General features: G+C 41.0%; 1 protein-coding gene across 2 annotated transcripts; it reads right to left on the bottom strand.

Annotated features, from left to right (window-relative positions):
- AGTR1 (angiotensin II receptor type 1) lies at positions 1-26501 on the bottom strand. 2 transcript variants are annotated; one of them, XM_068145579.1, is made up of 3 exons: positions 26286-26501; positions 21826-21943; positions 1-7993 (listed from the first exon to the last, which is right to left on the bottom strand). In XM_068145579.1, exon 3 carries the CDS (start codon positions 7943-7945, stop codon positions 6866-6868), a length of 1080 nt encoding a protein of 359 aa, XP_068001680.1. In that variant the 5' UTR covers positions 7946-7993; positions 21826-21943; positions 26286-26501; the 3' UTR covers positions 1-6865. The 2 variants fall into 2 exon arrangements, 1 of the variants encoding a protein (XP_068001680.1); XR_010988199.1 differs by lacking the exon at positions 1-7993 and adding an exon at positions 12326-12562 and having other exon boundaries at positions 26286-26499.

Raw genomic sequence — 26501 nt, 5'->3', positions numbered from 1 at the left:
TTTTCATACAAATTCAACATGTAAACACATGATTTGTTCTATCATTCTTTTGACAAAAAGTAACCCAAAACACCAGCCCCTTGTTTCCACTGAAGCCACTGTACCAGTGTGGCACTGCTTGTGATCATAGAATGGTCTGTGTTGGAAGGGACCTCCAAGGTTATCCAGTCCAAACCTCTCTGCAGTCAGCAGGGACATCCTCAACTAGACCAGGTCACCCAGGGCCCTGTAGAGCCTCACCTTGAATACCTCCAGGGATGGGGCCTCAGCCACCTGCCTGGGCAACCTGTTCCAGTGTTCCACTACCCTCATGGTAAAGAGAACACTGAATCTTTTTCTAACCAAGTGGATACATTTACATTCAATGCTCAGCTACAGATGGCCTGAGTCTGGCTTTTCAGAGCCATTATCCATAGTGTAATACAATCCTGTATTTGACACAGTATTCCAGGTAAATCTTTCCCTGTAAGTTTATTTTAGCTTCTAAAAATTTAAGCTGAAATTCTGCCTTTTAGTCTAAGCTTTATATATAGGAAAATTCAATAATTTGTGGATTATTCACTCCAAAGAAACTTTGTTTTAGCCAGTTCTGGGAAGCACAAGTAAATTACTGGGCTGCTTATGTGGTTTTGGAGCTAGCCAGATACCCTTTCAACTGTGAACTGCAGATAGAGCCTGTTTATCTCAAGAGTTTAGGGGAAGCTGGGTTGAACTTTGAGTTAAAAGCAATGAGGAATAAAGGTATAAAATATTTCAGCATAAACCAGAAACACTTTAAGGATGATATTGCCAAGGATACATAGCTACAGGTACACTGGTGTTTGTGTCCTACTTACAATAATACAGAACCATATCTCTCTGCAGCAGAGACAGCTTTCACAAAGACATCTAGAGATGGCATGTATGGTTTTAGTAATACTTCAGACAATAAAAGCTCTTATATAACAGTAGTAAGCTTCTACAATATAAAACTGTATCTATTGAAATAGAAAACATCAATTACTTCACGAGTTATGACTGCACAAAAGTAGCTAAAGTAGTATCTAGTCCTTGACACTTAATTTACCAAATACTTCTAAAGCTGCAGACCACAGCACCAGTCCACTAAAAAGATTGCACAGTGCTGTTCTCAAACATGAGCTGTACAGATTTTCCTGAGTGCCTGGCCACATCTGCAGAACTGACCAGTGACAATGAGCTTGACAGCTCTGCCGTTAGCATTGAGAATTTGTCAGCTCAGCCTTGGTAGTGAGGTCGCTGTTGAAATGGACTCGATGATTGATAGAACAACCTCCTCGTTTCCCTCGAGCTGGTGGGACAACGATCTTGCCAGGCCTTTAATGTGATGTAGAGCAGAGCTGGAGACCCTGACCTTTTGAGTGGGGTAAGAGTGGTTTGATATGTTCCACACTGAGCAGAACGTTATTAGGAAACAGAAAAATCGAGAAGAGCCTTTCCAAACTTTCTGGAAGATTTTGCTACTTAGCTGAAATATTTGTTCTTAGGTTTTGTTGAGCTGTTTTATGGTTGGGTTTTTCCCTTTTTCTTTTCAGTTTCTTTGTTGGTTGGCTTTCATTGTTGACATTTTTTCCTTTTTATAAAATCTGTGGCAAAACAGTCTTTACATTTAACACTAAAGAGTTCCAAAATCAGTAAGTCCTTGTTGTACACCGCCTTCCTCTCTCTCCCAAGTTGTTTGTTTCTGTTCTACAGTGCAAACTTCTCCCTGGGAATATTTGCACTCCAGTATACTTAAAGAGGAGATCAGCAAGATAAATCATTGCTGGAGCTGTGCAAGCAAAACTAAACCAAAATGGAGTCCTACCATATTCTCTGCTGCTGTCACAGTTTCAAGTAGATAATGAAAACCATCACCTAAATAGCAATTCTGGTAAAGGGCTCTTGGCCTCATGCTTACTCTCCATCCTCTTTATTAACAATGTAAGCATGATGAAATAGTTCAGCAGAGATGCCAAATCAATCCCCACCGTATCTGTAATGGTTTTGTTGAAATTTGGGTTAACCAAGTGAATGTAACACGTTATGATTTAGGATAGGCATAAAATGGGCAAGCAGCTAGAGACCAAAGCCTGAAACATGAATCATATAATGTACTATTGCACAATAAATAGCAATAAATATTATGTATGTACATGTCAAACACAATAGGGATCTAGTGATTATTCTGCCAGCAGAAAGTAAGTATTCAAACAAGTCAACAGAATATAACTGACAGAACAAGGGTTGTGATGCCTGTATTCAGGGCTACGTGCTGTTCCCATTGAGTTCCTTGCATCAGGAGAGCACAAGGACAGACTAAGTGTTTGTCAAGTATTTTACTTTGGTCACCCTGAGAATGAAAAACACTTTGGATACTCCTTTTAAAAATAACAGTGTAACATTGTGTTGCAATTAATTTCACATTCTTTAATACAGTGGGAGTTTGTCCTTAAACATATATAGGTAGTTCCCATTTTGATATTAAATAATGAGGGTTTGACCCCAAGATGGCGAAGTCAGAGATCTCATTTCCTCCTCTGCTGGCAAAAGTTCTTGCACCAACACCCATCTCTTACTTGCCCCTCTGTAGAGACCATGCAGATAAGTGTCCATAACAAATGTCAGATCCTGCTCACTGCTTTTCTCAATGTCCCATACACATGTCTCCAGCACAGTAGGTGAGCAGGTGAGTACAAGTCTCAGAAGCAATGTACTTCTCATCACCTGCATTAGTTGCAGCTAGATACAGAATGGAAGTGGTATGGATATTGAGAGTAATGGGGACTCTTTGGCTAGCTGTTAGTTTGGGCTTTTGTGGGGATGTCTGAAAGTGTAGACGTGGCTGGACACAGTAACCCTGTGCTGCAGGAGAGTTTGCTTGCTGCTGCCACCCAGTCAGAGTTGCTAGACAGTTTTATTTCTGGATACTTTTCAGAACCTAACAATTTGTCACATTTTATCATTAAAAAGCCATAACAACCACCACACAAACTTTTCCAAGGAAACACTGAACTAGGAGCCACTGTATTTGGCAGCTGATGACCACTTTCCTAGCCCTTAGGAGAAGAAAAATTTCCTAGCATTATTTAAGAGCAGCTTTGCCCTCCACTTTTGTTGTCTATTAATTCAAGGTCAGTCTGGCCTTCAAAGTACACCAGCTGCAATGCTTTCCTACCTTTCCTGAGCAACCCAGGCAAACACACGTGCTTGTGCTTTTTCATGTGACACTGCTAGGCACAGGTGGCACCAACAGCCTAGGCTACATGGTTCAAAATGCAGGATCTGGCATGAAATTATCAAAATCACTAACCAATGGCTTCTCTTGTTTTCTGCTATAAGGGAATAATCTTGTCATTCTCAGTCACTTGTGATTCAACCTCTTTGTTATTGGTGTTGAATCCTTTCAGCTAATTACTTATCACTTGTGCAAATAATGCTTTGCTTTCTGTTTTTGAACACATAGCTATTTCTTCTCTTTGGAATGGGATGGCTCTTGCAGTAACACAATCAACGTTTTGCAGATGAGCTAAGTATTATGGTGGTTTGGAACACTGGAAGAGACTGGATGGGGTGCTCAGTGCCATGGTTTAGTTGATTAGATAGTGTTGGATGTTAGGTTGGACTCGATCTCAAAGGTCTCTTCCAACCTGGTGAATTCTATTCTGTTTTGGGGACCAAAGGGATTTGCAGATTCTGAGCAAACTGCAACAGGGTAGGTTTGGACTGGCCATTAGGAAAAGATTTTTCACAGCCAGAGTGGTCAGACAGTGGAACAAGCTGTCTGGGGAGGTGGTTGAAGTCACCAACCATGGATGTGTTCTAAGGTCATTTAGATGTGGTGCTTGGGAAAATGATTTAGGGGTGAACATTGCAGAGTAGGGTTAATGGTTGGGCTTGATGATCCGAAGGATCTTCTCCAACCTGAATGATTCTGTGAAATGCTAGCTTAGCCTCTGTCGAAGAATCCAACTGCCTGCCAGCTGGACAAGCTTATATTTCACTTCTACAGGAGTTTTTGTCGCAGGTGAGAGTCTCCAAACTCATCAGGAGCCAGGGAAACATTGCCGTCGCAATCTTCAATGAAAAACGAATTTGTGGCTGCATCCAGCAGGTGGCAAGCACAGCACACTGAATTGTGGCTGAGCAAGAGCTCCCGGTGCTGCTGAGCACATGCGTACATGCACAAACAACATCACACAAATAAAACACAAGCTCTGTCAACCCTTCATCAGTTTACTGAGTGCTGAGGCAGTGGTACTATTCTGGATGCTATTTATAATGCAGGGGATTATCACCATATTCATCTTTAACAAGTGGCTGTCTCACACGTAAGAGCAGATAGAAGCTAAATACAAAGCATTTCATATGGTAATTAAACTGTGTCTTTAAATGATCCATTCAGGTTTCAGATTTCAAGATACTAGCTTGCAATTACAGTAACTTAAACCTTTAATGAAAGAGTTTTGTTGGCTTGTTGTGGTTGGTTGGTTGTTTTTTAACATACAGCTTTAGGAGTTTCAGTGACTCTTTACAGTGTCCTGTCACACAGGACTTGAGATTCTTCAGTTTTGCCTTTGTTGTTCTAACTGCAAAATGTGAACAAACTTGCCTCTAAGTAAATGCAGGAAGGTGCACAAGATTCCCAAACCTGGTTTTAGCCCTGTGATTCCCAAACCCAGCTGTAGTCTTGTTGGTGTTTGTTTGGTTCAGCCAAAAAGTATTAAGCTACAGAAATTACTCTTCTGTTGTATTTTTGATTTTTAAAGTTATTTCCTAATGTAAATACCAATTATTTGCATATATGCAAAAGACTGATAACCAGAAAATATGGATCCTCCAGCTGCTTGCTACCTGAAGTGAAACCACATTAGATGTCAGACTTTGAGGATCAGAAATATGGTAAAGGTTCAAGGGTGTGTGATTGCCTGTAGGAGACATACAATTTTGGATATTTTTTTTCCCTTGTGTCAAAAAATACTTCTGAACTCATTTTATCTTTGAAGAAAACAAATAAGTGTGAGTCAAGAATAAATCTTTTTCTGGAGCTCATAATTTGAGGTAAAAAGGACACATGAGCAGATAATTACTTGAAGCTTCCTACGGTATCATAGTATCAGTCAGGGTTGGAAGGGACCACAAGGATCATCTAGTTCCAACCCCCCTGCCATGGGCAGGGACACCCCACACTAGATCAGCCTGGCCAGAGCCTCATCCAGCCTGGGCTTAAACACCTCCAGGGATGGGGCCTCAACCACCTCCCTGGACAGCCCATTCCAGGGCTTCACCACTCTCATGGGGAAGAACCTCCTCCTCACCTCCAGCCTGAATCTCCCCACCTCCAGCTTCATTCCATTCCCCCTAGTCCTATCACTCCCTGAGATCCTGAGCAGTCCCTCCCCAGCCTTCCTGTAGCCCCCTTCAGATACTGGAAGGCCACAATGAGGTCACCTTGGAGCCTTCTCTTCTGCAGACTGAACAGCCCCAACTCCTTCAGTCTGTCCTCACAGGAGAGGTGCTCCAGCCCTCTGCTCATCCTTGTGGCCCTTCTCTGGATGCAGTCCAGCACATCCATGTCCCTCTTGTAATAGGGGCTCCAGAAGTGGATGCAGTACTCCAGGTGGGGTCTCACCAGCGCTGTGTTTATCACCTTTTCTTCCTCATTTACATGGACGTTCTGAGCTAGACTTTTATTCTGATTTATGCTAGTATGAATAAATTAATAGAATTCATTAATTCTATACACATTGAGTATTTACTCCCTGTAGAACCTTTTTCAAAGTTTAGCTTTGTATAATGGAGAGAAATTCCACGAAGCCATGGGTCAAGTTTGGCCTCGGATCTTTTGTGATGTGATTAAAATCATTATTAGTTAAACCATAACACGGTCGTCATATTTTTGCTTGTCAGAATGGCAGTTGATTGATTGTCCAGGAATTGGAGTGGTTGGTAACTCCTCTCATAGAGTGCCTTAGTTATTACACAATAAGTTCAAAGTTTTCTGTCCCAAAACTCATGTTTTCAAGTACAGAGTTCCACTTTTTTTTTTCCCCCACAAAGAGTATGGACTCAACTCCTGCCCTAAAGTAAGGTTCTCTCAATTCAGTGTGGACGTTTGTGAGGAAATGTTGAATGGGGATATAACTCTACCTTTGTGAAGCAGTGTTTGAAAATCTAGGAGTAGGAATAGAAATCTAAAAATAGATATTTATTATGTATTTAATAAATAAATCTGCATTTTTATTGCATATATTATGATGGAAAAAAAATTCCATTTCGGAAAAGAGAACTAGTAGCATAAATCAGAATGAGACCAACTTTCAAGGACCTTCAATTTCCATTTGAGTTTAAAACTGGGCATATATGGCATATATCTGAAAACATATTATAAATATGGCATGATATCTGTCGTTTAAACCCCCCAAACAACTCTAATGAAACAATCAATGCAGCTCCATCCTCCTGAACAAAAATGGGAATAGCCTGTGTGTGCACAAAACGGGTCCTTCACAATTCATCTAATCTATGCAAGCTTTTCCTTTAAAAAGACTTCTGGACTGAAGTTCCCAGTTTTCCCTACCCTTCTTTTGTAGTTCTGAGTAAATGGCAGGACGCTGATAGACTCTGGCACGCTGCTCCATCCTTTATGTTGCTTCCAGCAAAGAAAACCAAAACGAAAACCAAGCAGTCCTCTTCGCAGCACAAAATAAAAGGCCACTGCTCAATCTTTACAGCATGGTTTTGCTGAGGTGATCTGATGTTTCTGTAATAAGCAGTAAGTGGTGATGTTCAGGACTGCAGATGGATTTTTGTCATTCTTGCTGCTTCGCTCACAGGGCTGTTAATAGAAAGCGTGTTGCGAAACGCATCACTCGGCGTCGAAAGCCCCACCAGTCTTTTTAGTGTGCAAGTGTATATTTTCTGGTGGCCGGTAGGAGAGAGAGCTCATTTTTGTGGATAGGCTTGGGTGTGCACTGACATTGGGAGGGATGTATTTTATGAGCTGAAGGAAGTATTTTTTAAAGTTCTTTCCAAAAAACACATAGAAAAAAGGATTCAAGCAGTTGTTGAAGTAAGCGATGCAAATGGTGAAGGGCATAGCTGTATCCACAATGTCGGTGATCTTGCAGTCCGTTATCACGTGCAGTTGAATCAGCACATCCAAAAAGGTAAACACTTGATGAGGAATCCAGGAAAAGAAGAAGAAAAACACTATTGCCACAATCATCTTAAAAATGTCATCGTTTCTAGTCCTATTTTTTTGAATTTGATATGCCTGCTTCAGGGTCTTCCAAATTAAGGTGTAGCTGGTCAGAATGATCACAAAAGGAATCAAGAAGCCCAGCAGATTCTTGGATAAGCCCAGCCCAACCCGGAGCGTTGTGTTGTTGTTGTCGTACCGATAACCACAGATCGTCATGTTTAGGTTCTCGGCAAAGAATATGTTCCGGTGAATGAAGACAGGCAAGCTGGCCACGCCGGCTAGAAGCCAGATGGCAATGCAAGTCACTCGGGCCACAAACGTGGTGCGCCGGATTCGGGACTTCACCGGGTGCACGATGGCCAGGTAGCGATCGATGCTGAGGCATGTGAGGAGGAACACGCTGGCGTACAGGTTGAAACTTATCCCTGCTGAGGCTAACTTACATAAACAGTTGCCAAAGGGCCACTGGTACTCCATGGCCGTGTAGGCTGCCCAGAGTGGCAGAGTTATTAAAAAACACAGGTCAGCCAGTGCCAGGTTTAGGAGAAAGATGCTGGCGACTGTTTTTAGTTTCATGTAGCAGTAAATGACAATGACAACCAGGCTGTTGCCAAATATGCCTATGATAAAGATGATGCTGTAAACAGTTGGAACCATGATGTAGATGTAGCTGTGCCTTCCTGAAACAGGACAGTCCACGTGGATTCTTTTAACAGTTTCTTCAGTAGAGTAATTAGGGATCATCTTGATCTCTTTAGTGGGAACCTAGTTTCAGAGAGAAAATATTCACACCTAGGAGGGCAAAAGAGGAAGAAAATATTATTCGTTACAGGGATTTAATTTTTTTCCAAGCTCTTGTGTCTAACACATGTTGATGTCTTTGAGTTTAAAAATAAGACATCTTCAAGTGTTTTCTCACCCAATTTATATTGTAATGCAGACTTTTGTTTGCTGAATAAAACAGATAAGGATGTTAGGCTAAACACTAAGAGATTCTTTTCAACAGATTAAATCTATCAAACTCCTGTCAATTAACAAGCTTCCAATTTAAGACTGGTTGGTAAATGTGTCTAAAAATAACAACAAAGACTCAAAACCAGCTAACCATAATTCAGAGACTCTTAGGGGCATTTTCTTTCCTTAAGTAGGCGATATATCCAATAAGCAAAGGGAAACCACACTCAAGCACTCTGAATACTAGTTCAGTCTGTAAATACAAACTGTGAAGCATTAAATAAGTCAGTTCAGTTGTTACTATGTTTCCCCCCTCTACATTAAACTTTTCACCTTTCTCTGGGATACAAATATTGTAAAACACTCACAAAAGCTTGTCTTCTGTGCTACTATAAACAGCCTAAGTATTTGAAGTTACTTTGTTTCAAACCAGATGGGGAGCTATGGTATTTAACAGCTAAAGAGGGGAGGGAAAAAAACATCATCATCTCTGAGAATCTAAATGAGCTGATTCATTGCACATTAATAACTGCAGAAAGGGGTTAAGAAGGATGCAAAAAGGAGTGAGAGTTCATATTACCTTTTCAGCTACTGACAAAATATATCTCCAAGAGTTGAAGCTGTAGCCTTAGTGTACCGAAGGTACACTCTGGACTACTTAAGTGTATGGCAGTGGCATGAAATAATTACAGGACTCCTATTTGTTTTGCTGGGGTTTTTGTTTCCTGTAAGCATGAGTTCCTTAGTAATCACTTATGGCTTTAAGACACAGGTAATATGCTGTGATTCTGACAATACATTTTCTTTTCAGGGTCTAAAACTAGTTTTTTTTCTCTCTCAAAAAAGGTATTAAACCATTAAAAAATGATAGTTGTTATTGCAGAGCAGTGTTTGTTGCTGTCTACAGGATCCTGACAGCTGTTAGCTAAACCCAACGTGTGCTGCCTCCAACTCGGACTAAGTGAAATATACTTGCTTTGTGAAAACCAAGTGATCAAACAAAACCCTTGTAACTGTAAGTCACTTTTATACAGAAAGCCCTACACACCTTAACACCCTGGGCAGGACAGGTACAGTGAGACAGAAAAGTTGTCAGTCATTATAGAAACACGGGTGAAGCTGTTACAGAGGTGGTTGCTCATTATTTGTGTTGTTGGGAGATTATCCTTATGGATTTCCTTTTTAATAGGGAAGGGAAGTATAGATATGTATCAGGAAAGTCCACACAGTAAGTCAGAAGCAGAGCCACAGAGGAAGCAGAGCCAGAAAATGAACCCAGAATATGGGTTGCAGGCAGCATCTTGCGAGTAAGGTCACCCTTTGGTTCTCAAATTATTAGCTTTAAAAGTACTTTATATTCCTCTCTCTTAGCTCATGTTCTATGTTTCCATTAATAAGTTGATTCATTTCCATAAAGCTAGCAGGGTAATTCCAGTAATGCTGTCAAGTTTGGGATATCTAGAGCAATGCAACTACAAAAGCCTTTTTCAGTAGCCATAGTGTGACACCTCCCAGTCTCTGACGGTTCATTCTGTGACTTAGTCTCGTTGCCTAAGTTGGTACAGGTGCCTGGAAATGACATCAGCTGCTTTTGCCGTGTGTAAAAGTTATAAAATCAAGCAAATATAGCTGACAAAAAGAAATGTACACCATTCTGATCACTTGTGCCACTGTAATACTTCCTGAGCAAACCTTGCTGGCTTTCAAGCTGCGGCAAACCTAGAATATGTGGTATCCATAAGACAGGGAGAACCAAAATTAGAAGATTTTAAGCTGTATTTTCTTATCCCATCATTGTGAACGTGCCCAAGGAGATTTTGACAATAACTGATTAGGTTCTGCAACATCAAGGTCTGATAGTGTTTGCCCTGTCCTAGCTACATGCGGGTGTTGCGTGGTCTGTTAATTATCATAGCTTTTGCTCACTCATACATCCACTGAGACTGAAGTGCAGAACTTAGCAGTAAGAAACCATAGTGAAGTCTTTAAGAAAACCACCACTGCAGGTTAGCCTTGCAGTAAAATAGATCAGGGCCCAGTTAAGGCTGAGCAAGAGTTTTCTCTGTGACTAGATGAACCAGTTGGTGGTTAATTGGTGCATCCTGCTCTGTGTGTACTGACTGGCAGATTTGAGTGTAGCTGGTGGGGAATATTCACCTTTTGATGGGATTGTTTCTGTGCAGCAGTAGTTGCCAAGACCCCATTCTTGCAGTCACTTCACCCACTCCAGTGCAGTGTGTTCTGCTGTTTTAACTTCCACTTTGCCCTTCCACCCACATGGTGGTCTGTATTTTTCACGCCAAGAGTTGCTCTAGTTGATGTAATTAACAGCATATGTACTATGAAGAAACTCTAATAACAATTATATCACATTGTCAGACATGTGTTAAATAATTTGTTGGAAAAACTTGTGTCTGGCCCTCCAAGGTATTGAATTCCCTGAACTTATTTTGGAGTGCTTGGGAAGTAAAAAAAGGAGAAAAATTCCCATGAAAGATCAGGAATGTGATCAAGAATAGTAGGGTATGTCAATTAATCTCTGTAACACTGTAAAGAAATAGTAGAATAATTCAATCAATCCCTCTAAGACTGTAAGCTTTCTGGATTTAAAGGTTTTGGTGTAACACTGACATCAGAATTGCACAAAAGATGTTTGGCATGTTACCTGTTTTAAATTATACTATGAAATTACAATCAGTAAGTCCACCACTACGTTCAGTAAATTAAAAGCAAGCAGAAATGCATAATGTGGTTGCTTTTGGGTAAATAGATGCAGATTGCCATATGCATATCCAAAACCAGTCTGAATGTTGCTGTGAGATTGTACCTTCTAAGAGTCCTACATCTGAAGTATGCTGAGGAAGGCAGTGTTAATCATGAGAGGAACTTTTAAATACCTTAGAAACTCCAAAGTTCCAGAGGTAGCCTTAGGTATATCTGCTGCTTGGAGGACATCCATACCTAGAGAGCATTAGGGAAAGCTTCAATGCAGAAGAGAGCAATTTGTTTTTGAATGCATGGAGTGAGTGAGTGCAGTGCTGAGTGGGGAGGCTGGGCAGCCATGGTGGTGTGAGCTCCTTGCAGACAGTGATTTCTTGTCTGTACCAATGTTGGTTTTGCTGTCATTCTCACTTGTTTGTCCCAGGATCCTGGTTATATACGTATTATGTAAAGCTGATTGTTTAAAAACATTATAGGAATAGTTGGCTGGTACAGCTGCTGCTCACAGAGCTCCCCAGAGCAGGTTAAACCACTGACCAGTTAAATGCAAGTACTGAAACTGTGCACCTTGATAATCCCATTTAAAGCATCTCAAATGACCTGAGCTAACATAATGATAATTGAATCATTTTAAGGCTGATGCAGAAGGAGATTTTTCTAAGAGTACTGAATTGATGCAACTCTGAATGCTGTGGCAGCATCAATCTCAAAGCAAATTATCTGGTGAGCAGAAACCCCTGTTGTATGCTGCTGTCCTGTTTGACCTTTAATCTTTTCTAATTACAATGATTATAAGTCACTGATAATGACTTCAGACTGCTCTACCAACTATTATTTACCACTCCATTCACTGCTGCTGTTGGATGAACAGGCACCCTAATTAAACTGCCTGTGGAAACAGAAAGGAACCCTGAGCCCCCGTGCAAGGCAAACAACACTTTGCTCACTGCAAGATAAGATAGCACTGACTGTGGCTTTTTTTGTGAGAACTTCATCAGCTATAAATAGGTAAGCAGGTGTCACAAGTCAAATTTTGAAGAGAAATGTGGTTTTGATATTTGCTTTGACAATGGCTAAATAAATGCATGCAGACTAACCATGCCACAGTTCAGCCACTTCACCATTGGGTAATGCTTTGGGGCTTTTTCTTATGATGGCAGGTGGATTACTTGCTTTTTTTTACAAATGAGGAGATAGTCCCCAGTCAAAGAGGATGATGCATTCTATTTTAGCATAAAACTATTGTTTGGGGAGAAGAAAAGATGAAGTAACTTTGGAACAATGTGTTCAATATATTTGCTGTGTTTGTTTCCTTCTGACAGCATAAGCTACCTGCCAAGAGAGTTTAGGCATATTCCCCACCCTTCTCCAAACGTCTATCTTCTTTTCCTAATTGCTGAGGAACTAATGACACTTTTCCCATGGTTTATTTCACATATTTTAATGTTTTCTTTTTTTCCATATCAAGTCTAACAATTTATTCTCATTGCCTTAATGCAGATAATTTCCTTTCCTTCATATGACTACTTCAGCATCTTCTCTGTTTTATTTTTAGTTCCTGAGCGGTACTGTTGTGAAGTCAGAAATCGACCTTTCTCCTACTTCTTATTTCTGCTGCTCCTTCTAAAAGCCTGCATTCTCTCTTCACAACTGGGAAAGTATTTATAGTCCAGAGCTGTTGAATTGCTGGGGGTAAAAGAAATGCAAACACTCAGGCAAATGAAAGCATGTAATTCAAATTATCGTGGCCTTGCCACGTGCATAGGCTTCCTGTCATCGTTGCCACTGTCTTCCACAGAGGTCAGTGTCTGACTTCATGGTAAATGACAATAAATCAACATATTACTGAAATGGAAGTACAGTAGTCAGTGCAGGACAGGAACAGGTCTGTACATCAATTTATGAGCACCAAGAATAGAACATAACCTTTAGATTTGTTTTAGTAACTCTCACTGGGTGATCCTTGTGCAACTTTTGGATCAGCAGGTGGTCTCTCATGAGAAAGTTTCCTTCTCTGGAGACTTTCAAGATCTGTCTGGATGTGTTCCTGTGTGGCCTGCACTAGATTCTATGGCCCTGCTCTGTCAGGGGGGTTGAACTTGAAGATCTCCAGAGGTCCCTTCCAGCTCCTCATGTTCTGTGATCCTATGAGGACAGAATTCACAAAGACTTATATTGGCCTGTGTTTTCATTTAATAGCTTAGTCTTTCATGAAGCAACAGCCAGCCTGCTGAAATTGCTGTCAGTTTGGGGATGTTTGTTTGCTTTTTTGCCTTTTCTTCTGAATGTTGAAGTAGTTTACCTTTTTGTGGCTTCTTTGTGTCTTCCCCTTGCAAGAATTTAAGTTAGTCTGCTTTATTTGTGCTAGTTCTACCTAACTGAAACATACACTGCTTTTAGGATCTGGTTCTTCAGTGACATCAAAAGTACTTATCTATTTTGTTCTAGCACAGAACCAGTTATTGCTGTTAGGTACCCTGACTTACCCTGTGAAAGCTCCTGTATTTATTTCCTCCAGCATACTTCAAAAGAGTCTGTGCTCCTGCATGAGCTTATTCTGAAAAGAATCAACATCTCTCTTTTCATAGACTGCTTTCATTGATGTGTTTTTTTCCCTTCCCAAATATCTTTGAACTGTGCTCAGTTTCAGTAACAAAACTTATGTATGGAAAAGACTTCTTTTTCTTTCTGTAGGAAATATCAGTGCTTGTGGAATGACTGAACAGTAGAATTAGGGGCATGTGTGTGTTTGTTTTTCAATGGGTGGGGGAACATATAGGAAAGTAAGAGAGTGAAGCATTTGAATAGCTCTGAAGTTTGACTCGTGTTTCGACCACTAGAGGTCTGTATTTCCTGCTTTAAAATACAAGAATTGCTGCCAGGTGCCATTGCTTTTCAAAATAGCCACTTTCTTCAGGATTACTTAGGATTCAAACACAAGGCAAAATACTATCATTGAGGGGAGGTTTAGGCTGGAGGTTAGGAAGAAATTCTACACAGAGAGAGTGATTGCCCATTGGAATGGGCTGCCCGGGGAGGTGGTGGAGTCACCATCATTAGAGGTGTTCAGGAAGAGACTTGATGGGGTGCTTGGTTGCATGGTTTAGTTGATTAGGTGGTGTTGGTTAACAGGTTGGATGTGATGATATTGAAGGTCTCTTCCAACCTGGTTTATTCTATTCTATATGAAGTATAATGTAACAGTTTCTTTTAGTGCCTTCTTGCTTATTTTTAACTTCCTATATTCTGGTACTCACAGTGTCACCAAGTTTGGAAGAGACCTCAAAGATCGAGTCCAACCTGTCACCACAGACCTCATGACTAGACCATGGCACCAAGTGCCACATCCAATCCCCTCTTGAACGTCTCCAGGGATGGGGACTCCACCACCTCCCTGGGCAGCACATTCCAATGGCCAATCTCTCTATGAAGAACTTTCTCCTCACCTCGAGCCTAAACCTCCCCTGGTGCAGCTTGAAACTGTGTCCTCTTGTTCTGGTTCTGGCTGCCTGGGAGAAGAGACCAACCCCTACCTGGTTACAACCTTCCTTCAGGTAGTTGTAGACAGCAATAAGGTCTCCCCTGAGCCTCCTCTTCTCCAGGCTAAGCAGCCCCAGCTCCCTCAGCTTCTCATAGGGCTTGTGCTTGAAACCCCTCCCCAGCTTTGTTGCCCTTCTCTGGACATCTTCCAGCAACTCAACATCTTTCCTAAACTGAGGGGCCCAGAACTGGACACAGGACTCAAGGTGTGGCCTAACCAGTGCTGAGTACAGAGCAGAATGACCTCCCTCCTCCTGCTGGCCACACTGTTCCTGTTACAGGCCAGGATGCCATTGGCCTTCTTGACCACCTGGGCACACTGCTGGCTCGTGTTTAGCCTACTATCAACCAGCACCCCCAGGTCCCTCTCTGCCTGGCTGCTCTCCAGCCACTCTGACCCCAGCCTGTAGCACTGCATGGGGCTCTTTTGGCCAATGTGCAGAACCTGGCGCTTGGATGTGTTAAATCTTATGCCCTTGGACTCTGCCCATCTGTCTAGCCTGGCAAGGTCCCTCTGCAATTAGGACAAATAGACAAAGGAGAGAGACTGTTGGTGTTATGCTGACATTTGTTTTATTCAAACTATTAGGCAAGCAAAGTAGAACCAAAAAATGTGTTAAGGGTACTGCCTTGTGCCAGATAGGCAGAAATAATCAGTGTCTTGTCCTTCATTTACGTCAGATGGGTTAAACAGTGTCAGTGTAGCTCTATGCACTTAAGGGATGTTTGGGTACAAGCATATGATGTTTATATCTTGAAGTGCTGAAAATAGGAGCATTTAGATCAAATTGAAGTGATATCTAGAGATGGAAAACGAGCAAGTAGCTGATTAGCTTTAACACACAGAAGAAAATGTGGGGGGTGGTTCTTGATCTGGCAAAAACTGGTTTAAGTGAAAGACTGCCTTTAAAACACTAATTTGTGTGGCCTGTAGAGTGATGAATAAAATGTTCCCTGTACTTTTTGGGGACATTCAATGTTTAATAATATTACAATATAGTATATGATGAACTCTTCACAGGCTGTTTTTAGCAGCCTACAGTGTAATAACGTCTCAGTTATAATCCTGGCAGTTGCAGCAGCAGTGAAAATGTAGCCTGTCATAGTACTCAGAGTCCCAAAACACTGGAAATATTTCTTTGTGCTACTTAGCTCTTTGGCCAAAGTTAACTCTAACAGTTCTCTCCTCAGCTATCTGTGGTTTCCCCGCACACACACCAAGAAATTGGGAAATCCTGATATACTTGTTTCCATAAAAGTGTACTTGCAGATGTTGGTGCCAAGGAAGGATTGCTCAACTTCACTAGAGCTTCTCAAACCCAGGAAAATGTAGTGATTTAGAGCATGCTAGCATAGCAATGATGAAGGGCTGTGGGGTTTGTTGGGACTGAATTTTGCTGACTGATCGATCCACGGAACACTCATTATAGTTACCCAGAAGGCTTTCAGCTGAGAGTGAGTTTCATTTTCCAGGTCATCTAGGTTTAGGTTTAAAAGTAAACATTGTTTTCTGGAAGGTTTTGCTCTATAGACACACATTTTCTTAAATTTTTCTTCCTGCTGCTAAGGGGAGGAAAAACCTTCTTGGGTTCAATAAATATAGAACTGAACTCCAAAACCCTGAAGAATTGCCTAACCTCAACATGCAGTGTGTTTATCTAATCTCTTGGGGAAGATAGCGAGGTAAAGGTTTTAGACACCACTGGTCCTGGCTTGACAGCATGCCTCATACTCCAAAATATCTTAGATTTTTCTACCTAATTTTTCTGGTCTCTTTTTCACATTTATCCATGAGAGAATTATTTTTCCTTTCTTTGGCCAAGGCTGCACAAATGTGTTAAAATCCTGAATGTTTAATATATTCTAGGTATTGTATATCCTGCTGAATAGAAAATGACTTGCCCAGCCATAACTTAAAGAAATAGATTTCTATCTTAAAACTCCTAAATCACTACTTCTGAAACTAAGCATCAGAACACTAAGCTTCACAAAAGATGTTGTCTGAAAGGTTAATACCCATGTGGCATCTCCTTGTCTCAGTCCCTATTGCTGTGTCTTGGCAGGAATGAATATTTCTCTTCTTTTCTGGGTTATTAAACCTATAGCTGAATTAGTTTTTAGATAGGAGAAAAAAAATAAACTTCTATAGCAGGAGAGAGTTCTTCTTGTTTATACCACAGAGTAAAGAATTGTCTCTTCTGAAAGTGGCTGAAGACACTTAAGCATATTAAGACTTTGAAATGAGGATGTTAATGGTGTTAATCAATCCAGCATGGATTTTTCCACCTCTGTTCTAGCCGTTAGCTTTACAGAAACAGGAAGATTGGTGCCATCCTAGGAGATAAAAGTGATCAATAACCAGCAGAAAAACCTGGTCTGCTTGTCAGGGACATGTCATCTCCTCCTCAGATTGTTGCAATGCCATTTAGATGCCGGGGGGGTGGATAAAATATCTATTTCAGATCAAGGTAGCACTTTGATTTCTAGGGTATTTTAGCACTGACATGAAAAGGTTTTTGGAGGGCAACAGAACATAGGTACTATTTTGTTATGAGTGTACAGCTTACTGCACACTCATAACTTCAGGTTTGATGCTTAGTTATGTAGTATCTTCAGGGTATTTCTAAGTACACGAAAGAGTCAATAGTTAAGAAGAATTAAGCCATCAGGTCCCAGAACGAATAAAAGGGAGATTAGTTTGAGCTGTGAAAGGTTACGTGCTGCACAGTTACTTTCTCTGAGTGATAGTAAACAAATGGATTAGCACATTTCCTTTATTGCAGCTGGAATTGCCTATATAAAATATAGTGTGCCCCATGTGATCATTTTTAATAAGAGACAGAAATCAAACTTAGGTTTGTTAAGTGCGAGAGAAATCATTTGATGGATTTTAAGTTTCTGTTCTGATAGCTTAGTTCCATGGAATAAGAGTTTTCAAGTGTTACTTTATGTAACTACACAGGAGTGTACACAAATGTGTATGCACAAAGGTAGCTTCTGGATACCTAACCACACACCTAAAATTCCTCCTGGCAGCGTTGTTACTGCACAGAGTGAACCATAAGCTTCTGCTGTGAAATCCTCCAACCTCAGGAGCAAGAGAAACTACATAAATTCTGGGCTTGATCCAGACCTGTTAATTATATCTATATTGTATTTTATACTTCAAAGCCTGTGGAGAGGCAAGAGAGTAAGAAAAGCTTACTGAAATAAAAAAGCCCTGCTGAAAGCCTTTATCATGTCCTCTTCTAACAGGTAAGATACCTCATGAGTTGTATCTCTGTTCTCTTTTCAGAATGTCCACAAAAATCACAAATTCACTTACTGAATATTTCATATAATTATTAATTTGCCTTTAAGGTTATGTAGTTTTATACAGTTTTCCTTGTGGCTACTTCTGTATATGAAAATAGCAATTAACAGCCCTGGTCATTCACACTTGCAGGAAAAATACTGTGTTACATTACTGTGATTTCAAGCATGTAATGCTTAATAAGGGGTTACAAGATGTTTTCTGTGCTGTTTTGAATACCTTTGGTCTCTGGTCATTCTTATTTCTTGTTGGAGTGAATATCTTTGTGCATCCACCACTGAAATTCTTGGTTTTACTATCCAGATCTTCTCAGTATTAATCAGTGGTCCAGTAGAAGTTACCTCTCAGCTGGAGAGGAGCCTTTTGTAGGGAATGATGGCTACTTCCACAAACCAGTACAAACACAGGGCAGAGCCTTTCTCTTCTACTGCTGTTCAAGGAAGAGGGAATGCACAGACACACTTGGACAATTAGCTTGTTGCTTTGCTGGTTTTTAACATTATCTGGTTTTTATGAAGATCATAGTTTCAATGCCAAATATGCAATTTAGAGGTCTCAATAGAGCCAAGAATTGCTGAGACCAGAACTGGCCCTGATAGGAAGAAACACTACTGGCACATGAAGATTCTTTATAAAGATGAGGATCTTTAGGGTTTTAGGCAATTTTGATGCACAAAGCTTTCTCCCCCCACCAGAGAAAGGACGATTAAACTCCTCATGAGGTCACTACAGACAAGGTGAGGAAAATCCTAGAAATCTCTCATATAGATTGTTCCTCTTTAGGTGGTGTTTGAATAGTGACTTCTTTTTTTCAAAGCAACATGATCTTGAGGGCACAAGCAATGAGCAACTCTGCAAAATGACATGACTTCTACTTTCCTGGTATAAGAAACTTCCTTTCTGTACTTCCTTGTATAAGAGTAAGAAAGATGCTACGAGAGAGTTTACATACATAGATTTGCTCCAGTTTGTGCAGCAAATCAGTAACGTGTCTGTGGAAACAGCCTGCTGTGTGAGGCCTTACCTGTACACTAATCCTCACAGGGACATTTTATTGTCATTAAGGTGAATCAGTAGGGTGGAGCCATGACATACCTAAGAGCCCTCTACAGGCTTAATACACAATCCTTTCTGAAGGATGTGCTTTTTTGTTTTTACTCCCCCCAAACACACAAGGCAAGTGGAGATGAATTAATAAGATGCTTTAGGAATGCATTGTTCAGTGTCATGCAGTTATTTCTGTCTTCAACAATGGCTAATCTGTCAAAGTGTGAGAGAAAAGAGATTTAAAATTCTCTGCTTCTACTCCAGAAATGGTGAGACCTCTATCAAACAGAGGAGTTCCACTTGCTGACCTACTGGAAATTAGACAAGTTGTTTGAGAGTACATGGCATTGCTCATTGTTACCTAACCCCCCAAATCTCTAACAAATTGCATCCCTGTCTCATAGCTATCATCGGCGTGGAAATGACTGATAGAAGCTTTTGCTTTGAGTAGTGAAAGCATTAACTGTAAAACAAGCACAGATGCAGCATGTCTAGGTGGACAAAGAAATAACAGTGTCACTAAAATACCTGTCATGTCAATGAAACCAACTAATGGGGAAGTTCTGTCACTATTCTTACGTGGCTAATCATTTCCCTGTAACATCCCAAGAGTCGGTGTTATGGCTGGGGAAAATAAACCTCACATTAAACTTTTTTTTCCCCCCCTTTCTCCTTTTTTTGACCTCATGCTGAAAAGTAAGGGTAGCAAACCCAAGTGTATTGTGGATTTCTGTGCAAAGAGATGAATGTTAGATTTCAACACCTTTGTCTGGAGGAAGTGTTGGTTTTCCATGTGTCATAATTCAGCAATCCGTAATAGGATTTGGTTCACTGTGTTTGACTGAGACACTTGATTACTTTTCTTTTATATAATTAAGTACCCTTACAGTGGGAAAATATCACACAATGGCAATATGCCTCAGAAAAGACTGACTCTTTTTTTTTCCTCTTCCCCTTTCCCTTCAATGAGAATGTTAGGAACAGCCTGAAGGGAAAAGTTAAAGATTAAAAGCAAAGGAGATCAGCATGGAGGCTTCTTAATGAATACCTCATTAGGGTCAGAAAAAGGGAACCAAAGGCAGAAAGGAAAGAAAACAGTATGAGTAACTGGTAAGGTAAGAGATTTTATTCAGACTTTCAAAAAAATAAAATAAACCTTTGAAAATGGTAATGCAGCTAAGCCCAAGAGAAGTTAGTATCATTGTTAACTGTTAGTAAGTATATCATGGAATACAGAGGCTGAATTGTGCTTTCATTTGCACAAAACTCCTGTTAAGGGGAGATCATTATGAGGACTAGAAGAGAATTTGAGTAGCCAAATATAAAGACAAGCAATGTATCTGCAGTTTTTGTGTAAGTCAAGTGGACTAGTGAGGTGCTAAGGAGTCAAAGAGAATGAAAAGGTCAAAAACTGACATCTTAGTTCATTTCAGTGTGGCAGGTATTGTCACCCATGATCAAAACAAGATGCTGTGATCCTTAGTGCTTTGTCTGGAAGGCAGTACAATGAGTAGAATGATACCAAAATGGATGTTCTGCTGAACTTGAAGGCTTTTTCCTGGGTGGTTTTGGTTTTCTGGTGGTTTTGTGGCTGGTGTATGTGGGGGTTTTTTGTTTGCTTGGGGGTGGTGTGTGTTTCAAGTACAATTTGTTACTCTAATTTGAAAATAAAATTGAATATCCAACACTTTTTACGTCTTGGCTCTGAGGACCAGCCACAGAGATAGTAGACCAAAGGCAGTAGATTGCGAGCTTACACATGGTGCTGTGAATCAGTGCATCCTCAGCGAGGTGCAGTCTTGGTTCTCAAGCAAACATAACCACATAGATGGCTGAAAAGGTAGTGCTGTGGCATCTTTGGGAGGGCACAACACTACAAGCTCTAAGTGATAAGAAAACTACCAATTGAGCTGAGCAAATGTTTGACTGTGTGGCTGTCCTGTACTGACATGAGGTTTTTGATGGTTTCTTTAAAACCATGAAACAGCATGATAAAATATATTTGAAGGCAAAATATTTTTAAGCCCCTTCCTCTGAAGTGCTTTTTAGGAAGCCCATGGGTAAAGAAATATTTTTTTACCTGATATAAAGCCTTCTTTGAGAAAAAGAAAACCTGTTATTGTCTTGTCATGGTAATCTGCTAGTAACAAAGCCAAAAGGAGAACAATACAGACAGAAATCTATCAGCTGAACTAGAGTTTTGCTTTGAAAACACAGGCTGATTCCTGCTCCATGCTTTCTGTTTCTGGTACTGTACATTAGTAAAGAATCTGAGGCAGGAGGAAAATCCTGAGCAGCCTGAATGGTAGCAGACTACCTCTTGGACTCTATCTTGTAGGCACTGGGAAGCCGTCACTTTTTCAGGCTTGGGTAAGAAGAATGAGTAAAGAGGAAAAAAATTAACTAATAGGAGTTTACAAAGGAAAAGATGCAAGAGTGACATACATCCTATAAACATGGACTGGGAGAAGCATGCATAGTTCCCCAATAAACAAGTTCAGGCTGCATATTTGTATGTTATGTGCTCTCTGGTTCAAGGAAAGGGTCTGGCCAGGCCCTGCTGATGCTGAAGAGAGTTAAACTGAGTATAGCTGCCAACAGAACATTTTTAGGGAAGTCAACTAGTGCATTTTTCTCCCTTGTATAAGCCCCCCCAACATAAGAGTACAGCTGTTCAGTGGATTTCTGGAATGTTTTACTATTTGCATGGGCCCTTCTGAGCTAAAAATGCTGAGGCACAGTACTCTCATTCAGTATATCCCTCTCGGTTTTCAGAGAACTGAGGAGGCACAGGAATGCTGCTTTGTTTTCTGTTTCTGTTCTTAAACTTCATCTGCTGAATATTAGATGCCACTAGCCAATGATCTGCCAGTAACTGACAAACTTGTGTGACCTACAAGTAAAGAAAGGGACGGGTGAATTAGCTGAAGTTCGGCGTTTGCTTAAATCATTCTTTGTTCTGACCATAACTGTAATTACAGCTTTCAGCTCAAGCAGTGATATGCTGTCTAAATATCGACCTTGTCCAAAATCAGATATTGCTGGTTACCTTTTGCTGTAAGCTACTTTTTGTCTCGTCTTCAATCACGCCACTCACTGATGCATTGCCAATGTGATCTCACTTCCCTGCTGTGAGGTCGTCTTCAGTTATTACCCATTTTCTGTGCCTGTAAGAGAAATGCTACTCAACTACAATAAAAGGAGATAAACACCACAAATAGTAACCAAGCATTCCAGCAAGCATTGTTATATAGTGGATACCTGGACAGTTTTGCTATCAAACAAAGACCTAATGGAATGAAAATTGCAGAAGACATCTGACAGCCCAGAATCTGTAGTTCTTTCAGATGATGGTGCAACAGAGAATGTTAACAGCATGCCATTTGGAGCTTGGTATTTTCCTACCCTTAGTTGCAATCCACTTGAAAGCTCAAAGTAATTTTAGTATAATCTATCATTTATCTGAAGATAAGGCCATAAATGATTAGAATAACTGGTCTATTTCATATGTGTTTTGTCTCAAACAATCCCAGCTGTTAGGACTTAGAGTCAAGATAACCTCTCTGCTTGTTTGTTACAGCTGAGGTAAAAATAACAAGTACATCTCTCGGAGCTTGCCTTGTCTGTCTGATTTGTTAAATTTCCTAAAATGTTAAAAAATGACAGAGATTATTCAGGGTACATCTGTTAATTTATTTTTTCCTGTAGGGCCAATTTTAGAAGATAGTACAAGACATGGCATGAGTGCTCCTAGTACAGCAAGCGTCCATCGGCGAAAGTGATCTTAAGAGACGAATTTGTTGATGGAAAGGGAGCTAAAAGAAAGGTTGTGGTTAGCAAAAGCTTACTGGCTTGCTTTTCTCTGCAGGGCTTTTAGGACCAGAAGGAGACAGAAAATGATACTGTGATTAGTAACTTTCTGTGTAATAGCAGCTGTATCGATGAAAACAGCTCTGCTGGGGCCTTTCTGGTCTTCGAGCTGCAGGATGTGGACCTCATGGATGAGGTCTACACATGTTAAAACTCTAAGAATAAATTATGCTGCCACCTACTCAAGCTCTCCAATATATTTGAACTTGCCTTGTGTATGCATGCCAGAATTAAGTTTACATAAAATTTTAACTCCAAATAGGTAGCTGAGGTTAAATTCTCAGCCATAAGAACCTTATTCCTGTTAGCATGCTACAAACTAAACCTACAATAGTTAAAAAAAAAAAAAGTCTTTCCACTATTTTCCCTTCTCTTTGGAATTAATCCATGTTTTTCTAAGAAGGCAGAAGCTGACTTCTTCAAAATACCATTTTCTCCCTTAGGACAAACTGTCCAATAATCAGAACTGCTATCCAAGAATGCTGCGAAACCATTCGTTAACATATGGTAGGACATGACATCTGTGTTGCTGCACTTCTGATGGTATTGCTGCATGGCTGAAAGCATGAGGCACAAACTTCCTAAGCTCTAGATAAGGCTTGAAAATGGAAACAAGATTAGCCAGAGGCTAGGGATTTAGCTAAACATGCAATGGAACCTACAAGTAGACTGCCATGGGCCTGTCATGGCCATGCTCTACCTTTACTATAAGTCTTAGCATGCCTGCAACTCTGAGTGGGTTCTGAGATTATACTTCACTCTGGAGAGAGATCATTATTGGTTTGTCAGTATCACTGTCAGAAACAGGTGAGGGGTTGATTTTGCTTGGCTGTCCACCCCTCATTCATTTGGTCATTTTCTTTGGCATATCTAATATACTGCCCAAGCAGATCTATTCTGTATGCCAGTGAATATTGATAACACATTTCTCCAACTCTGCTTTAGGTATAACACATCCAAATTAAATTCTAGTCTATTTCTGCTCTTATTGAGGTGTTTCCTGGATGGATAACCATTACCTTCAACTGGGGAAAAAAAGGGGGGCTGTGTGTATTATTGTATTATTAACCATGTAATGTGAGTCACAACATCGATATTTATGCGTTATTTTAATCAAATACTATGTTCTCTATCCAAGTCAAGACAGAGCATGACCTTTATTGAAGTCACCAAGGCAGAAAAGGTGGAATACAGATAGATACACATAAACCACTCAGTAACAACTGATTAGATGCCCTAAACTTTGGACAATGCCCTCCACAGAAGAGATGATGAATACTCCTGGTGGCACTAGTTGCTTCTGAAGCTCAAGAAGGCAGAGAAAAAGGAGAGGTAGTGAGGAAATGGAAGTAATTTGTGACTTGAAGATATTCAATTAGTATTACACTTCTGCATAAACAAGCATTTAACTAGGACAGTGTAATGGGGGTTTGTAGTTATGGAACTTTAAGTTCCCATATTAATTGCTGAAGCTGTAGTAAGGAATGATAGGCAGTGCCAGAATAAAGGACTATGTAGATGTATCCCTTTAACAAACACAGAGGATAAAATTTCCAAAGTGCAGAAAACCTAAAGAGCATAGGAAAATACAGAGTGCCCATTATCTGAAATAAAATTTGTGATGGGAATTAACTCTGACACACATAACCATGCCTGCAAACACAATCCATATGTTTCAACATAATTATTCTAGGAAGTGTAAATAAATCACCCTGTTTGCGTTCTGCATCTGCCTACATTTTTATAGTACAAAGAGCAAAAAAGAAATGGGATACACTTTCAGATATAGAATACAATTAAAGATAATATTAGTCACCCAGCAGCTAACACAAATACAAGCCATGCATCTCCCTGTTCTGAGTGGATTGTAAAAACCGGGTTGTGGAGTCATGACCGTTTTAAATTGAAAAGCAGCACTCTCCTCACTTCGGCAGCGCTGTGGATACTGGCACTTCAAGTTGGTATTTACTGCCTGTTAAACCAGTAGCTCCTAGTTGCCGTCTGCACATACTGTCCAATCCAAGCCAGTTGCTGTTTCCAAGCAGGAAGGCAGGATGCCTCACACTACTAGAACTGGGCACACTTCTCTTCTCAGAGAATTAACTCTGTTTCAATCTCCTACCTTGGGAAAAAAAGTACATGGAGTATGAAAGCAGGTATATTCAAATTTAATGCTAAAGGTGGTTTCTTTTAAATCATACAGGACTGCTTTGCTTTGTCAGTTTAACAACAAAAAGTAGGAAGCACTCTGTAGTTGTAACTGATTTTGTGGTTTTTTTTCTCTGCTACCTAGTTCAAGTTGTAGAGAGGAAGAGTGTACAAGAACAGCATGTTCTTGCTGGGAAAGCATACAGCTGAAACTTTTAATATATGAGTGAAAGCTTAATTTATAGGCACTTCATGTTTCTGAAAGATGCTGTGATTTAAAAGCCTGTGGTGGCAGCAAGCAAAATGCACTGCCCTAGTCAGAAGTGTGAAACATTTAGCTGTTTTAGTATTAAACAGAAGAGCCTTTTGATATCACCATGGTAATCACCTGCTCCAGACCATACCCAGTTCTTCTCTCCAGGGAAAAAAAATCTGATCAGGCTTGTGGTGTGGGTCCATGCAAGTGAAAAAAGATGCCTCCCCCCAGTTAAAAAAAAATACCTCTTCACCCTCATCCCTTCTATGGCTTGTGATTTTACTAAGCCCAGTTACTGTCCTCTCCCATGCTATGCACCACACAATTTGAAACAAGTGCTGGTACTTAGGGACGTGATGGAAATTTACAGAGAGCTACAGCCCACTCTGGACAGAATCCTGCTGTTGCTCGTTGCCACACATCTCATTGGTTCTAGTGAGTTTGCAGAACTGTACAAATGGTTGTCACTGAATCCTGCAACTGTACTGCTTCTACATACTGTGATCCAGCTGATTCCTTTAGTTGCTGAGGACAGTAACTATGTTACATAATTGAACCTGGACATGCTGTTTTGATGAAACCAATATTGGTTGCTCACTGGCAGATGTTCTCTTGCCCATTAGACTGGAAAACAGAAGCGTTTGCACAAGTCTCAAAAATCATCAGTGGTACTTTTAGTCAGTTTTAATTAATGTATGATGAGCTTTGCACAGTGATACATTTAAGTGCTCATCTGATTTTGACCAAAGGTAAGAGGACTTACTGCCTCTTCTAGGCTGTTCGGAAGAGCCTTTTGAGTGAGGTGTTACTGGTCCGAGGGCTGTACCTTCTGTCAGGATGCCTTTGTTTTATCTTCAAGCTGCTGACAGGCTCAACAGCTTACACGCATTGCACGGCAGTGAGTTTCTAGGACACTTCGCTGTCTCAAAAATAACTAGGTGGTGTGGGGTCAGTGGGCAGGCCTGGGCTGGCAGAGCCGTGGCACAGGGCTGCTGTGCCTGCGCTCTCTCCGGAACTGGGACTTCTCTGTCAATTTCCTCTAGACAAAGCGCTAATTCACTAGGAGGCTGCACAGACCACAGGCACTCCCCTTCCCCCGGGGCTGGGCAGCGTGTTCCCGGCGAGGTGTAGGCAAGAAGCGACGCGACGGCAGAGCCCGCGGCGGGCGCGCAGGGGCCGCCCCGCGGAAGCCGACCCCCTGCACTCGCGGAACCTGCCGACGGGACGCGCCTTACCTGGCTCCGCGGAGGGCCGGCCGAGGGTAGAGAGGTGGCCGTGGCCCGGCGGTGCGGGCGAGCAGGGGGATCAGCCCCGACGGCACTCTCACCGCACCACACCACGTTGGGCTGGGCTAGATTGCGCTCAGGGCACTCTCCGTGTCCGGCCGTACCACTCCTCCCGCTCCGTTGCGCGGCCCTTCCATTTATAACGAGGGGCGTTGCAGCCCAGCC

This window comes from Melanerpes formicivorus, unplaced genomic scaffold (assembly GCF_026170545.1).
Source record: "Melanerpes formicivorus ecotype bairdi unplaced genomic scaffold, bMelFor1.0.p_v2 SCAF_12, whole genome shotgun sequence".
NCBI classification, from domain to species: Eukaryota; Metazoa; Chordata; class Aves; order Piciformes; family Picidae; genus Melanerpes; species Melanerpes formicivorus.
Note: the sequence above shows the minus strand (reverse complement) of the source record. Positions and strands in the feature narration are given on the sequence as shown.

What these genes read in the sequence shown, in the direction of transcription:
- AGTR1 (XM_068145579.1), bottom strand. Translation starts at nt 7,945, where the DNA reads ATGATCCCTAATTACTCTACTGAAGAAACTGTTAAAAGAATCCACGTG.